Genomic DNA, 17,210 nt, shown 5'->3' with positions numbered 1-17,210 from the left:
TGTTGATTGATTGAAATAATTTATAAGTGCCTCTGGGCAGCTAACGATAACTCTGGGAGCCTTGTAATATTTGATATTTGGTTGGCCTCCCTATGGAAAACACAAGATGCCTGTAAATGAAAACTCATTTGGTCACCCTGGTAAGAATCCAAAAAGATAACTATAAGATTTATGCCAGTTCATTTGGACACTGGCAGTGAATTATATCCAAGTTAGAGAAGTGAGGAAATTACCTAGAGAACAAATAGATTTCTTTTAGAAAAAACAAAATCAAGCAATGGTATAAGCTACCTCCTCCTGCTGAAGCAGGGGAAAATTTCCATATATTAACTTTTTTTTTACAATGCATATATGGGTTTTTTTTGCCTAAATTATAGTACTGAGAAGAATAATTTAATGCTAGAAGAATGCTTTAAGAAATAGCCAAGATAGGCAGACAGGAGAAAACATATTTGAAATGAAAGACATTTTTTTCCTGGTGCCAAAGTTAATCCTATATAAAAAATACTGTTTCCATAGATACCAATCTGTGATACAATTTTGCAGTATAGTAGATAATCTCAGAGTATCAAGAAATATAGTAAATGTCCATTTTCCTCCCTATTACATGGCTTTTTAAAAATTGTAATTCTCCATTTGTAGCTTTCAAGCTCATCAAATTCTCTTTTGGAATGTGTATTTGGTAGTAGGTAATCAATGCCAAACTGATCAGAAAAAAAAAGAGTCCAAATGTTTTGAGATGAATATGGCAATATTTAAATATGGGATTCTGCTATTTAATTTGTTCTTTGGTAAAAGTTAAGGGATATTTTTTTAAAAAAACAGATTTTAGCCAAGTATATTTATGTACTCCATTCTTTTGTGTTTGCTCCATTTTGTCTATTTGAAAAAATAAAAGTAATAATTATAAAAATACAAAAGAGCAACTGTAAACAACCTTGTTAACACACTAGAAAAAAGTGAATTTTCAAGCCCTGTTAATAATGTAATTTATAATCATAAATTTGGCAAAAACATTTTTTATATTGTATGATAACAAGCTAATGAAACTGGAACCAGGCAAACTTCCCTTTAATTTTATAATTTCAGTGCCTTAATAAAGAATATTCTGCTTCTTCAGGCCACAAATCATGATGGAATAATTCAGAGCAGGCTTCTCCAAATTGACCACAGAATACAGGCAAACATATTCCAAAATGGTTCTAATCCTTTTTAAAAAATAAATAAATACCTGAGACATTTATATTACAGCAAGTTTTAAATCTGTGTTTATCAAATATGAAACAAATGAGCCATAAACCTGGTTCTCAAATGCAAGACAAACCCCCACACTTCCTTTTAATAATACTTTATTAAGACACCTCTTTTTTTTGTTAAAGATGATAAAGTATATAGCCCTGTTAAACTTTCAATCAATATAAAATGCTTACTTTGTACACTGTTCTAATGAAACAGCATGGAGGAAGTGCTATTATTTCTTCCAATCTTTTTCATCCTTTTTGTTTTTTGCTTTAACACGTATTTCAGTTTCCTAAAACCTTGCTTAACAGAGCTGGAAGGGACCTTGGAGGTCTTCTAGCCTAGCTTAAGTAGAGTCCTTGGTCATTAGTGTGTATTCTGCATGTTTCTTTAAACTATTGCTTGATTGAAATGGTTGCTCAGCATGATTTATTAGTTCTTGCAATAACTGATTTGACTTTAGTGAAATTAGTAGCCTTTGTAATGTGCAGTAGATTTCTAGATTTTTGTGCAGCAAAATTCCATCTCAGTTCTTTTAGTAGATTTATCTGTGAAGGAAATATTATCTCATTAGTGTCCTTCAATTGTCAAAGAAATTGATAGGAAACCATTTATTTAAAAGGAGTGTAATGGAATGTACCCAGCTGCAATGTGGGTTTTTGAACTCAATGGCAGCTTATCAAGCACACTGGCAAGCATAGAGTTATTAATCTTTTTTTTTCATACCCACTGATTTCCTAGGTGAAATTAGGTGACTGTCTAGCCAGCATAATGATGGGAGACCATATATACTCAAATGACATACGTATAATTTTAATAAAGGATGAGAGACTTGTGGGAGTATATTAAATTGAGTAATAATTTATTATTTACAGTCCTCTATGCATTTACTCATTTTTCCTGGAAGAATTGGCTCTTCCTCCAAGGTATGATTTTTTGGGGAGGAGGGGGAGGGAGCAAACATTCAAATATTCATATACATAATATGTTGTATTTGAGGACAAGCTGAATAAAATAATGGTTTAAACATTACTTCATCCACTACATAACCGTTTAATTTCCTAGTATATATTTTTGTGTGTGTTGAAAGTCAGAGCAATTGAAGAATACCTTGTGTATGTTTGTAGAAAAAGAGAGTGAGAGTGCATACACATGCTTTGTATGTCCTATAGGAATGCCCTGCAATTATTTCCAATCACAATTAACCTGATTAGAATAATGGACAGGAAGTGTCCCTCTGTAGCTAATGCAGTTTGGCATCAGCTGACTGAAATCCTTTGATAATTTCTGCACAGATGGCTGGGCTGAAAGCAGCACTATTTTAATTATTATTTTCATGGTCTCTTGGTAGGCCAAAACCTCAACACCGACAACAGACCTCCCCATTAAGGTGGACGGAGCCAACATCAACATCACAGCTGCCATTTATGACGAGATCCAACAGGAGATGAAAAGGGCCAAAGTGTCTCAGGCTTTGTTTGCCAAAGTAGCTGCCAACAAAAGTCAGGTGAGTAGGGGATTATCTTTTAAGAGCAGGAATACCTTTGAGGATGAAATTGGACACATCCCTTCTACAAATAAAAATACACCTATACAATCTTTTCTTATTTGTGCTTTTGCTCCAGAATAATTCCTTTCTGTGGATTTAAATAGACTAAAAAAATATTAAAAAATCCAAAACTATAAAATAAGGACTTCTGAATGATAGTGTTTTTTATGTTAAAGAGTTATAATCACTATTTCTTTGTTTTGAGTGTTTTTTTCCCATTCAGTAAAAAGATGAAATGGAGCAATAATAAAACATACAAAGTGAAAATAGTCACATACCAATCTTAACAGAAATATTGTGACCCTACACATTAATAGTATTGGTTTGATTATAAAAGGGATCCGAGCCTTTCTTATCTCCTTTTTCTTCTAACACTTCTTGTTTCCAGATACACCCCTTGTTTTTAGTTTTGCCTAAGGCTTAATATTCACAGAAAAGAAGAAAAATATGAGTGCAATATGAAATACATAAAATAAAAATGCCATGGACCCCTTTTATACACTGTTAAAAGAATAAAAATCTCACGTACCACATGGCAAAATATAATGAGAGCTGGAACTGTTAAACGAATAAAGCTGTTAAAAGCATAATGCCACTTGGCACAACTACTGTGCATTTAACGGTTTTCCACTGTGTAATAAATGACATATGTGATAAAAGTGCAGTAAAATAAAAACTGCACAATTGATTTTGCAAACGTGCCTTTCGGTCTTTTCTTTTTGCAATTTTTTTATATACAAATGCAAACATACCTTTAAGACAAGATAGTTTTTAATAAGGACTATTTAACACAAACTGAATTACCTGGCTCTTTTTGAAATTTGGCTAGAAAATGCCTGGAATCTTGCTGTCATTTTATGCAGAAAAGTCCTGAAATAGAAATGTTCTAAGTCACTGAAAATAATTTGGGTATCTGAACAACTTCAATTAGTGCCAATTTGAATACTGAAATTCCAGAGAAATCAACCATGAGTTATTCACTTTAGCTAGAATATTTTAATTGTTCTTGATCTGAAAAAGAAAGCAGTTTTGCAGCATGTAGAATCAATAGAGGATTTAAAAAATGAGCAGCAAGGTTTATCAAATGTGTGAAAATGAAATTTGCTGTGGTTGTGCCCTGCAAACACTTCTTGCATAAGTGTATCTGAGTATGTGCTTTTCATTTCACAGTTCTCTCAAGTAACCCTGATTTTCTTATACTTTTAACTCTTGATATATTGCAGTAACTGCAACGTTTGGTTTATGTTAGGAATAGGAAATGTATTCAGCTCCGATAACCACATCAAAACCTAATATTATGAGCTTGGAGTTTCTGTTTGCATATCAAGCTCATTTATGAATATGTTTTTAAATTATTCTTGGTTGCCATGGTATCTTTATTTTATAATATTGAGTTGTGGGGAAGCTAGGGCAAAATTTGAGAAGTGTTGATGCTTTTAATGTTTATAGCCTAGGTGTCAGGATCCATTTACTTATCTAGAGTTTAAAGCTTAAAAAACATCTCCAATAGACCTACTTCGCATGAATCTCTAGAAAATTAAAAACCACCACTTAGACCTGTTTAAAAATATCTTGCTACCACATGCATTCTAATTAAGTTATTAATGAGATCCAACTCTTCAAATAATACTACTGCTAGATCATATATACTTACATAGTATAATACTTTGCTTTCAGCTGTATGCAGCTCTATGCCTCTGGAGAAACTCACAAATAGAGAGTGATATTACCCCTTATCAAATGACTAACTATACTCTTCAGACATGTATCTTGAGTAATTTATTCAGAATAGTAAAGCACAGGTATTCATTACATAAAAAGTACTTCTGACTACTTGAAGTCTTCATTTTTATAGGCTGCTGTTCATACAAGCAATCATTTCACACAATGTGGTATAAAAATGACAGGTTTAGTGATTTGGAAAATTGTTACTTCTATTTCTACTTTAGAAAATGGTTAGTGCCAATTTAAACTTGTATATTGCATAAAACCTTTCTATAGAATCCGGGTTTTTAGATCCAGATTCATATGTAATCAGATTACCATCATCCAAGACTAGCCAAGAAAAGACTCATTCTAAATAATATTCTCTGGCAATGACGTTAAAAATAGGAAGCAAAACATTAAAAGGGGCCCTGAATGTTTGTTTCAAATTATATTAAAAACTATAAATGATCATACTTAAGTTTGAGATATTAAGTAGTTATTTCAGAAGGCTGATCTCAAAATTGTCAACTCGTAGAATAGGCACAATAGGCAGATGTTGTACTCTAACAGGCACATTCAGCGGGAGTTAGTTACAATAATCACAAAGGGTTTGATAGTTCTAGACCTGGAATGTGGATGGATAAGAAGAAAGGAAACATTATACTGAACAGTTTAAAAAATTAAGGGAGTTTCAAGTTGTGTGAATTAACAAGAATCCACAATGCTCTTGTATGGAGCAGAAATTTGGGGTCTTTACTCAACCGCAGTCCTTGAACAAACACAGTCCCAGCATTTGAGATGTATTTTGGGTGTAGATCCAAGAACATCTGCTGCAGCAGTTAGAGCTGAATTGGGAATTCATACAATTCATGCATTATCTAAAATTAAGAGTTTATAACTACTGGTGCAAAGTTAATGAAATGGAGACTGATAGACTCCCCAAGTTATGCCTACTAGAGCAAATAAAACTACAATCATAAATTTTGTAAGAAGCTGTGGCCTTCCTGTCTCTTGCGTAACAGGAGAACAATAAAAAAAAGAGTTGCCCAAAGAATTAAGGATATAGAAGCACAAACTGATATAGCTATCCTTGGTAAGGTGGGTAACTTGAAATGGCTGAGTAAATACAAACGTACTTTTCAAGTAGACTGTTGAAGTTACAACTCCCAAAACATCTTAGGGAGATATTTACGGGAGCGAGATTCAAACAGCTTGACACAATGGTCAGATATGGGAGATTTCATGCTGTACCCTACAATGAGCGTCTCTGCATTTGCAGAGCGGCAGAGGTAGAAGACCTGGCTCACTTCCTATTTGACTGTTGCCTATATAAGAGGGTGAGAGACAGGTATCTTGGACTATATACCAAACGAATGACCCATTGGGATCCCCATATCAAAACAACTTACCTTATTTCCGGCCAGAACTTGAAAATAACGTTTAAGGTAGCACAGTACTTAAACAAAATGGTTCGGTTGAGATCTGCATATGTGGGACAGATTGGGGTAGATTGCAAGGACGACTCTGAAATATAATTTTATCATATTTTATTTATATCTTAAATTATTGTACACTATTACAATTTCATTTTAGATTGTATTTATTACCATTTCATTTTAAATTGTATTTTATTCTAATTCCATTTTAAATTGTATTTTATCAAATTCCATTTTAAATTGCTTTTATCAAATTTTAGTAACAATTTGTTGCTGGAACTTTGCACTTTGATATGGCCCAAGGGCTAATCAATAAAGACTTTAATTAAAAGAATCCAAGTAACTGCTTGCTTCTGGAGAACAATTGAATTCACTTTTACTGATTCACTTATAAGGAAAAAGGTAATTCTTTGGGAGAAAATTCTGGTCTGGCAAATTGAAAGCTTTTTTTTTTGCAATGATTTACTCATAAAGAGGGATATACAAACAGAGGCACACTCCATTCAATTCTTCCATATGGTCAACATTTCTAATAACGACTTTGAGCCAGGGATTTTGAATAATATCTTAGAAAAATAAGACCATCAAAAAAGATGTGAAGAGAGACAGTGCATTTGAGCTTCTCAGCACCAAACATAGGACTGACTGATGCTGAGCCACATGTATCCTGGTCTATACAACTCCATAGATAGGCTACCATATTTACCAGGGATCCCATTTGGAATTGAATAATACATGGGCGTGTTTATTGAATAGCTACCATAGGTTACTTGACTGTTCTCAGAATAGTTAAATTGTGGGCGTGGACTTTGTAAAGCATCTATAAGAAGGTGAACTAGTTCCCAAGGATTTTCTTTACATCTTTGAAGTCCTTAAGGGTCCAAAGGCATTGCTACAAATATGTGTAAGGCTACAAGGGCGTGTTTATTTTGTAGCATGCCATGAAGAATTATAGAGTTAGTTCCCTGCCCTTTTAAATAAATGTATATTATGGAAAGTAGAAACTATGGCTTAAATATACTAGAAGTACACGCTTTGGGTATTGATAAATGTGTTAATTTAAATAGTAATATATATCACTCTCAATATTGTAAGCATAATTATTTAAAATGTTTGTTTTTAGCTTTGTTTTTGGTCTCTCTTCTCTCCCTACTTCCCCATGTTAAGAAAAAGGGTACAGAATATTCTTAAGGAACACACACTATACTTTTCTTTCTTTGCTCTTTTTGCTAAGTTTTGTGTGAACAAAATTTAATTTATTGAGTTTTACTATTATGTGATAATTCTTGTCAAAGAAATATTTAATTAGAATAAATGGTTCAAGTAAAGACTCGGAGTAGTTTAGTAGAACTAACAAGTAAATCTCCACAAATATTGAAGTTCAGCATACTGCAATTCAAAAGTAATCACTGTAAACTCTACTTATAGAGATCAGATATACTTGTCAAGATTCCATTAACATGCGTGTCAGAATTCAGTATTACAATACAGCCACTCTTTTATCCATTCCACTTTCTTCACAGGAGCTTTATTTTAATGGAGATACACTGGGTTTGTAAAAAGGAGAGCTCTTTGAGTGAGTTACAAGTTCATACTACTGCTTGGCTAATTTCATGCTGTTGTAGATTTCCAGGGTGAACATTTCTTTTAGAAGCCTTTGCTTTGAGTACAATTAGAAAATAATTTTCTGTGGCTAATTTGACTAATAGCAGATTCCCAGTCTCTTAAGACATCTATCACACATTATAATTTTTCTCACAGATGCTGACATTTTTCTGCACTGAAGATGTGGGTGAGGAAATATCCTTTAACATATATTTTGAGTCGAGTTATTTTGAATCATTCTCACTAAAATCTCTTAATTTGCCTACTCACGTATTTGCTGGAATGTTCCTGTCAATGCAGAAACATTCAAATCCTTCAAAAATTATAAACATCAAATTAAACAAGTTGTTCCTGAAGGACACTCAATTAAACACCCAAGATATATATTTCCATACAGTGGTGACAAGTTCATCATTATGGATTACTATTAATTTCTGCTTAAAATGAAGCACTTTTAGCTTCTTAGTATCTTGGAAATTGCAACAGTAAAACCAAGAGAATTCCACTCTCTGTGTGTTTTCCAATACCAAGTTTAAATTTCTTCTTTTTTGCATTAATTCATTATTCTCAAAAATTGTAATTTACATTATGAATGTGTAAATAAATTGGTATTCTCAAGGAAGTTGTAGTTTGTGATTCTATTGGTATTGGTATATAACGGGTATTGCAGATGTCTGTTCTGCTATTACTCCTCTTAATCAAAAACTGTTTTAAGCCCTTTGTGACAAAAGCTTTGAGTCTATCAAAAGCTTTATAGAACAGTCTCTTTATATGTGACAAACAGTTTTTGAATTTTTAGTGATGCACACACCAACCTGGTATTTCTGGAAAAACTTACTTAAAAAAATATATATATACAGTAGGCATCCGTAGGTGAAAAGCCCATATCAAATACAGCATTTTATGCTCCCTACTTATTGAAATACTTTTCCAACATAGCAATGGTACTCAACATATCAGTTCCTCAGCAGTACTTGCCTCATCTTGTGCTTCTCTCTCTATTTTTGTTATGTCTTACATAGTGCCACTGAAGAATAATATGCTTCTGTTGCTTTTCTTGGCATACACCCGACATTCTGCCCTGCTTAGTGTTCACAGAAATGAAGATTTTTAAAAGAAGTTACCAGCTTGTAACATCATGCAGAATTTAGCATCTCAACACTATTTTTATTTACTTCCAACTTTTTGTATGCCACCTGTTCTCATGGATGGGGTAGCACATTCTTAGAAAATAAAAATGATGGCTGGCTAATTCAGTATTTGAAGCTGTATGCATCCCCTCCCTTGAAAAAAAAGGAGATCAAGTTAAACTACAGTGTTGAAAGTCTGCTAAGGAATTAAAAAAGAATGACAGAGAACAATCTCATTAATATTATTAGCCGTTGTTAGCCTCCCTGAGTCCTTCGGGAGATAGGGCGGCATATAAGTCCCAAAAATAAATAAATAAATAAATAAATAAATAAATAAATAAATAAATAAATAAATAAATAAATAAATAAATAAATAAATAAATAAATAAATAAATAAATATCCTATTGGACAAATGAGTATTTGTGACTGGCCACACCTTAATGTCAGTAACAGCACTTTTATGTATGAGGTCACAGTCTGTTCTCAGAAATTATAAGATAAGCACTGGTCCTAAAACATGTTCCCTATTGTGTTTCCCCAGTTGTACATACAAATATATTGGTTTTTCCCCTTGAGTAAGGCATGGTATAGTGCACAGCCAAAAAAGATTAAGGAAAAACACCTAATGAGTCACAGAAGAAGAACCCACAAAAGAAGCAGAAAAAACTAGGTCTATTTTGCATCATGTATTTGTCACAATTACAATAGGAAATCTTCCATAAATTAATAATGGAATTGCAAACTAAATAAGGACTATGTAAATACATCCTCTAACATCTCTTTGGATTCTGTAAATCTGTGTGAACACACAAATTATACATGGAGTACCATATCATTTCTAATACTCAGAAAATGAGCATCCAGAGGCACCTTATTTGTACCAGAATGAATAAGGTTATATTTCAGTGCTTGGGTTTAACAAAAATATCTATTATTTTTTGTGATAAAATTCTCTTCACATGGAGTGTCTTACGAAGCTCCTAAACATATGAGCTCTTTCAGTAAAAACTTAAATATTTTGATTTCTGTTTTTCATGACTATTGCTGACCTAAATATTACAAAGTTTATAGTTTAAAAATATGACATATAATGTTCATTTCTTTTCTCATCTGCTTTCCTTTACCTCTAGGGGGTTCCCAATCTACCACATTTTGAGTACTTGTGCTTATTAAGTAGGAAAATTGGAAGATTAACAAATGAATGCTATATTTTACTGTCAGATACATTTGATTAGGAGTCACAGTTCTTGTAAAATATGACAGGAATGCTTAATTGCCTAAGTTTTTAAATATAAGAAACTGTGTGGTTATTGACAAAACTGTGTACAAAAAAATTACAAACTGAGTTTTTTGCAATCTCGTAACTGTATAGGCAACATGTTTCCATAAGTTACAGAAACAGATTTTACCATTTGCTTAATTTTATTTTAATAGATAATCTGGTATTAGCATTGTTAACTCAATACTTTAAGCCAGTGTACATTAGATTAAAACTGATCAAATTTGGTAGATGTTAGGACTACTATACCCAACCTAATGTATTTTCTGATTACATGGACAACCTTTTCTTCCCATGAGTTTTCCATCCTATCTTATTCAGTGTATTATTGCAACTACTGGTCATAATACAAGCATGATGTTTGAAGCAATACTGATTTAAAAATAGAGCTTCAATATTTAACTTATTAATATATATTAAAAAGGGACCAAAAATTAATCAGAAAGCAGACTTGAAATTTTTAAAAATGATTTTTAAATTTCAGTTTCAGAATTTCAGTTTAGAAGATACAATCTCCTTTTTCTATCCATGGCAGTATCTGTGTATTGCTACTGATTTGAATCAACATGCCACAGTAGACACACTCAGTAAATTCTACTGAGCTCAGTGAGACTCAGTTCTACATACAGTTGGGCTTTTGGCTGTTTCAGATGGTAGGCTTTCCCAACAGTGGATTCATTTATTTATAATGGATAAAGTGAGGACCAACAATAAAATAAGTGCCCCATAACATCTTCACTTTGGCATAATATTTTTAGAAAGCATTCCGATTTTATCTTACACATACTGCTGGATTTTTGAAGAGACAGTGTCCAGGGATATGTAGAAGAGAATGTCTGCACTGAATTTTCTCTTATTTTCATTATAAAAGAGAGATTTCTGATCGTCAATTTCCTGCAGTTTTAAAATTAAAAACCTGGGACTGAACCTGGACAGGAGTAGTTTAACTTACATTAGCAAAGGAATGGGCTAACCCCTTCCTTTTATTTACTATTGAAAAATTCTGGTACAGTGAACAAGCACCAGGTTTTATTTATTTTTTATTCTTTCAGCCACCTTTTTCATTTTCTAGCTTGTTTTAAATCTACTTTTATTCCCAATACAGATAATATGGTCTGGGGGGAAAAGGATGGATATAAGCCAAGTAGTCCTTAGTATCAGTCTTATGTCAATACTTTTATCTATGTGAAATTTAGTATCAGCATTTTTAACACAGAAGTCAGTTTTGGAATTTTCAGTTTCCCTTTGCTATAACCTCCCTGAATAAATCACACAACTACTTGAGGTTTTTTAAACATAAAAAGGAGTTTATTTATTAATAATTCATGAGTTCTCATCGAACATGCACGAAGCAACGGTGCTATTCAATAGAGAATACTGTCATCATCTGTCACTGTTTTATTTGACATTTACACTTTTTTTGCAACATACTGAAAAACTTTCTCAAATAGCACAGTAAGATTATTTCAATAATAATAAAAAAAACACTGCAGTGCACATTAAACTTCCCTCTTGATAGTAATTTCTTGGTACGGAATTGTGTGTCTTGGTTAGTGGTTCCATTATATAATGTTTTCAGTAGTAGCTTCTCATGGCACTTGAAACCTTTTTGGTTGTTAATATATATGATCCTGAAAGTAGGAGTGATAAACTGTTTGAATAAATAGATTGAGAGCTTAAATGAAAGGTAGATTTGTTGAAGAAAAATATCCAAATAGCTTGTGAAAAAATGGTAGATAATAGCTTTTTTTGTGAAAGAAATTGATATAAATGAATTGCCATTGTTGATGCCAAATAAATAATTAGGGAGGGAGTACTACCGTGGTATAAAATTGCAAGCATGAAGAGGGCATTTAGCACAATAGCATTTTAGAGTTAAGAGGGTTTAAGCAATTTCTTGCTAATATTAGGCTTATAAAAATCTTTCTGCTCTGTAGGTTAGTTATCATTTATAAAAATTGCAGAACCAGCTGATACATCCATAAGCTAATTATTGTAGCAGCTGGGTATACATGGTGCAATATGTCGGAGGCTATGAAGTATCGTAGATTTCTTGGGTCCTGCTGTGATTTGTGTACATGCATGCCCAGGCTGTAGAAGACTAGATCCCTTAATCTGATCAGCCAAGCAAACAGTTTCTGGGGAAACTGGATTTCTCTTTCCCTAAATAACAAGAATGTGCTTTACCTTCAGAACTAAGCTTTGCTAAATATGCCATTAGCGTAATTCCACAGGGGAATCAAGTCATTTTCTGGTGTCCTAAGGATGGGACCTTTGCCTGCTAACTTCCTGTGCCAGAAATTAATTTGGTTTGCTCATGTCTTGCACACATGGTCACATGGCAGTCTAGTTCATTTCTTAATAGCTTCATGGTCAGGACCTTGCAAGGTGCCAGGCAAATTAAAATGATGCTACTTAAAGTATAATGGCAGAGAGCACACCGTCCATAATGAGACCTGTAGTGTCAAGCTAAGTGCTGGTAATGAGTGCAGATTATAGGAGGAGATATCAATCAAATGCAGCTGAGTGTTGCATGAAACATTCCAAGATCATAAGGAAGAGGAGAGATGTCATCTGTCACATCTCTTTTCAAGCTAAACATTCTGAAAAGGCAACAGCAACCTCACTCCAGAAAATATCAAGATCACTCAAAATGTAGAGTTGGACCAATTGTAGGGTGTTTCTTAGCCTTTGAAATGTGTTGGAGCCATACTTGTTCAAAGAATTTGTATGTATTCGGTGGGAATCGGTAAAAAGAATGCAGGAAGAGGTACTTTTCCCTTCCATGTTCTATTTTACATTTCAAAAAAAATTCTTTTGTATGGAAGGACCCCTGAGAAAATACTTTAGAGCTGAGAGTTTTAAAGGTCTGTTTGCTTGTTGCTTTATTATTAAAGAGACATGGGATTTTGTGTGAGGAGAAGAGAATGTGGGAGTCGACCATCACCTGATTCTGTGGTTAGCCACGTACCATGTAGAATAGTAAATGCAGATATTTATTCCAAGTAAATGATTAGATATCTTCTTTTCATTTCCCACCACTCCTAGCTATTGCAAGAAAAGATCAGGTCTGCACAACTGTGGCCTCTCACTTGTAAAAACAAGGCAGTGTTGTGTTACAGATTAGTTTATAAATCCCCCGTGGCTTCACAGTTCAGTGCCTACAGCTGCTGCAGATGGGCCTGGCTTTTTGTCTCCTCACTGTGCTGCAGCCGGCAGTTGAAGGAGAAAATGGAATGATCAGGTTATTAACATGTAGGCCGTGAGGAAGAGGCTGCACAATGAGAACAGCTGGTATGGCTGTCTTGGCTGATGCAGCGGAGATAATCAAATCTTGCTTTTCTTTCTTTTTTTTGGGGGGGGAGATAAAGGCAGAAGATGCAGTGGAGAGTTAGGCAAATAATCACATGATATTATGCAGTTGTTAGCATTACAATGAAAAATATAAAAAAACTAAAAGAAGAGATAGAAAGTACAGGGAAAATAGAAGTAAAATAGAAAAGAAAGAAAACATAAAGATATATTAAAGAAAAAGAAATGTATAAAGAAGTGGCCTCCCTCTTTATCACAATGAGTATAAACAATTTTAGTAACTTATCACATTGTCTTAAAATACAACAAATGATCTCTTTCTTTCCATATCTCAGATCTTATCTATAAACAAATCCTTGATGTCTCCTTGCTCAGTCCTGGTCAGCAAAATATCCATTAATTGTTATCAGAGATATCAACATATATATTTTAACTTTGATCAAATAAACAACCTTTATAGTCCTTCCTTTTATTACATTAGCCTATTTTCTAGATCATGTGTGTCAAACCCGCGGCATCACGTGACATGTCATGATGTATCGTGACTTTTTTCACATTGCCGGAGCTGGGGTGGCATGGCCTCTGCATGATGCAACCGGCCCATGGGCTGGCAGTTTGACACCCCTGTTCTAGATCAATTGCAGGCTGTAGTGATCCTGTGACTGACACCATGAGTCAACATCACATTTTAAAATATTTGAAGCTGGAGCTTTTCTGGGTTCCATGTTGTTTTACGCTATTGCTAAAATGCTAGGTGAATTCTGTGTCTCACCCTTGTGCCCTGCTAACTTGTCACATTTCCTTAATTCATTTAAGCTATTTTTATCCCAGGTTTTAGCATGTCTGGATATCATGATTGGGTATATTTACTGTATATTTCAGAATGAGGAGGGAACTTAAAAGCAAGAGATTTGGTAAGTGAGGCTGGAAGGATGGAGCTGGAGGAAGTTTGAAGCTGAAGGGAAGTTTTCTTCTCTATGGAAAACCTTCATCTGTCAGAGACAGATGACAGCCCATAAACATACTGTAATGTTAAAAGAAGATATATTATTGTGAATGTGAACAAAAAAAATATGTAAAGAGCCCTAACAATAAGGTATATCTGTGGCACTGGACACCTGGCAATTAGCAAAATGATATACTTTTTGTTTTTGCCCCCACTCCCATTGTTCAAAGTCTTCCTACCTTGGTTCCAAATTCTGTTACGTTAGCACATATCTTTTCTTTCATAATTTCTGTAAAAAATTTGAGACTAATTTCCCCTTCTCCCATCTCAGAACACTAAAATTACTTACCTACATTGTAGTAAACTATCTGAAAAAAGCTGTTTTTCAGTAGCACTCAAGGTTGCTATTGAACTACTATATTACTGCTTAACAGTCTGTGTGTATTGATGTATTTATTTATTTATTTACTTTGAAGGGTTGGCTGTGTGAGCTGTTGCGTTGGAAAGAAAACCCAAGCCCTGAAAATCGAACACTTTGGGAAAATTTGTGCACCATTCGGCGATTTCTGAATCTTCCCCAACATGAGAGGGATCTCATCTATGAAGAAGAATCTCGGCATCATCACAGCGAACGTATGCAGCATGTTGTCCAACTTACTCCTGAGCCTGTACAGGTCAGTGCTTTGGTTATCCAATTTAAATTATTTTTTTTTTGCTCTATTTTATGTATTTCAATTGATTTCTATTCCATCTGTCACCTGGGAGCTCAAGATAATCAACGTAATATTCTTTTCTTCAATTTTCCCCATCAACAACAAATGTAATTTAATCTAATGATGTAGATAGAACTGAAGGAGGTGATTGGCCTGAAATTATTCAGTAGGTTTTCATAGCTGAGACTGGATCTAAGCTTGAATTTATCTTTTTTTAGTCTAACTTTCTATCTGATGCATCATATTCCACACTACATTTTGAAATAATTAAGTTATTATAATAAATAATGTGAGAAAGAACCCTAAAAATGAAAAAAAATATAATAAAATCAGAAATATTTTTAAAACCAGAGAAACTTTTCCCTTATCCCATATTTAATTTCACTTATTACAAATTGTATACCAATTTTAGTTTAGAGAAAAATCAGCCTTCAATGTATGTAGGTTCCAATTGTAGCTGAAGCCATGGTTAGAGCTAGAGTTGGTTTAGCAGCTGACCTAGATAATTTAGTCCACTTGGAAATCTCTTTAAATGCATGACATTTCTGCATTTTGTCATGGTTTCTTGTGTTGCTTTTGCAAAATGATATTATTGTATTTGTTAGCCAGTTACAGAGTTTTGAATGAATAACTTTTTATTGATTGATTGTTTGATGAAACATGAAGAAAAGGATCTAGAATGAATTTGTAGAAACTTGGACATTCTCCAGCAACCTTTTTTATATAATGGTATACTTGCATTAATCAATATGTACTGACTTTAAATATTGTAACTGGTCCATATATATTGAAAGGGTTGAATAGATATCTATATATTGTTCAATAAAATATGTCTCTCATCCTTTTTCTAATGTAATATTTTGTAACTAGTATTCTTAAAGGAATTCATTAAGCAACACATACATAAGACTATATAGATGCATGTTTCTGCTGTCTGTCTGTCTATCTATCTATCTATCTATCTATCTATCTATCTATCTATCTATCTATCTATCTATCATCTATCTGCAACAATAAATTAAAATATAGATGTAACCATGATATCTAGACTGTAATTGCACTGCAGCATAAATAACAGCTGTCAAGCATGATCTTACACCTTCCATTATCTTATTTGGAGATGGTACGCAAGGTTGTTAATAACTGTTTGCATAATGATATCTTAAAATAATAAAAATAAAATGCCTGATTTCAAAGTGAGTTAATAATCTTATCCTTGCCTCATTTACAACTGAATCCTAATTCCATTCTTCAATTGCATTTTCAGTGAATGATAAATTACATTTAGTACATTAAATGGAAAGAGATATATATTAAATATAATTAAATTTTATTAGCTTAACCAAAATTAATAATAAAATATTTAAGGTGAAGATATTTGGATTAGCCAAATATTTATTAGTCCCATTATTAATTTGTATATTCTAAAGTAAATACGATAAATTATTCCAACTTGCATGAAAAAGATAGAAATGTTGAAATAAATATATAGTTTTTTATCATAGAAATATGTGGTTTTCAAACTTTTTCAAACTGTCCAACCTCTTTAGTTAAAAACATCCTGGACCCTCTGATTAAAAGGCAAAACTCTAGTGACTCTAGTGATTATATTCAAGTGAATTTGTTTTTTTTAACTCTCTGCTTACACGAAACCCCATCACAATCTCAAGAATCCTAGGGTTCCTCAGAACACATTTTTTAAAATCCTGATATGAATAACTTGGTGTGGTGGTGAAGGTGCTGACCTAGAAACAAGGAGACTCCTGAGTCTAGGCCTCCCTTAGGAATAAAAGTTGAGTGACCTTGGGCCAGTCACTCCTCCTGAGCCCAATCCACTTCACAGGGTGGTTGTTGTGGGAAAGAATGGAGACAAGAGCACTAGATATGTTCCAAGTCTTGAGCTATATATTGAAAGAGTTGGATAAAAATCTGTCCTCATTAACCAACAACAATTGGGATTGTCAATTCCATTGTTAAGTGATGTGATTATAAAATGAAAACTCATATGACCATGTCTGATTTATGATGGTGGTTCTGACTGTGATTGTTAAGTGAGTTACTGTGGTTTATTAAGCACAATGTCACATAACTGTGACATAACTGACTTTGCCGATGGAAATCTGGCTGGGAAGCTCTCAGATAGTGATGATGTGACTTCAGGAGATTGCAATGCAGTGTAATGACAGCGGAATAGAATCAAGATCACGGGAAGTGTTAGTACCACTTTACAGTGCCTTGGTAAGACCACACTTGGAATATTGCATTCAGTTTGGGTCGCTATGATATAAAAACG

At 33.5% G+C, this 17,210-nt stretch overlaps 1 protein-coding gene across 1 annotated transcript in view; it reads left to right on the top strand.

The window, feature by feature from the left end:
- SATB2 (SATB homeobox 2) overlaps nucleotides 1–17,210 on the top strand; it is a gene marked incomplete at its 3' end in the record, with an annotated part of 131,427 nt that overhangs the window by 87,776 nt on the left and 26,441 nt on the right. The window contains exons 9-10 of the mRNA XM_081346759.1: nucleotides 2,591–2,746; nucleotides 14,681–14,878. Of these exons, the coding sequence (XP_081202885.1) occupies nucleotides 2,591–2,746; nucleotides 14,681–14,878 (354 nt within the window). The remainder of the gene's footprint in view (nucleotides 1–2,590; nucleotides 2,747–14,680; nucleotides 14,879–17,210) is intronic.

The sequence above is a fragment of the Vipera berus genome, assembly GCF_964194415.1.
Source record: "Vipera berus genome assembly, chromosome: 1".
Lineage (NCBI taxonomy): Eukaryota > Metazoa > Chordata > Lepidosauria > Squamata > Viperidae > Vipera > Vipera berus.
The sequence above is the reverse complement of the archived record's forward strand: the minus strand, read 5'-3'. Positions and strand labels throughout refer to the sequence as shown.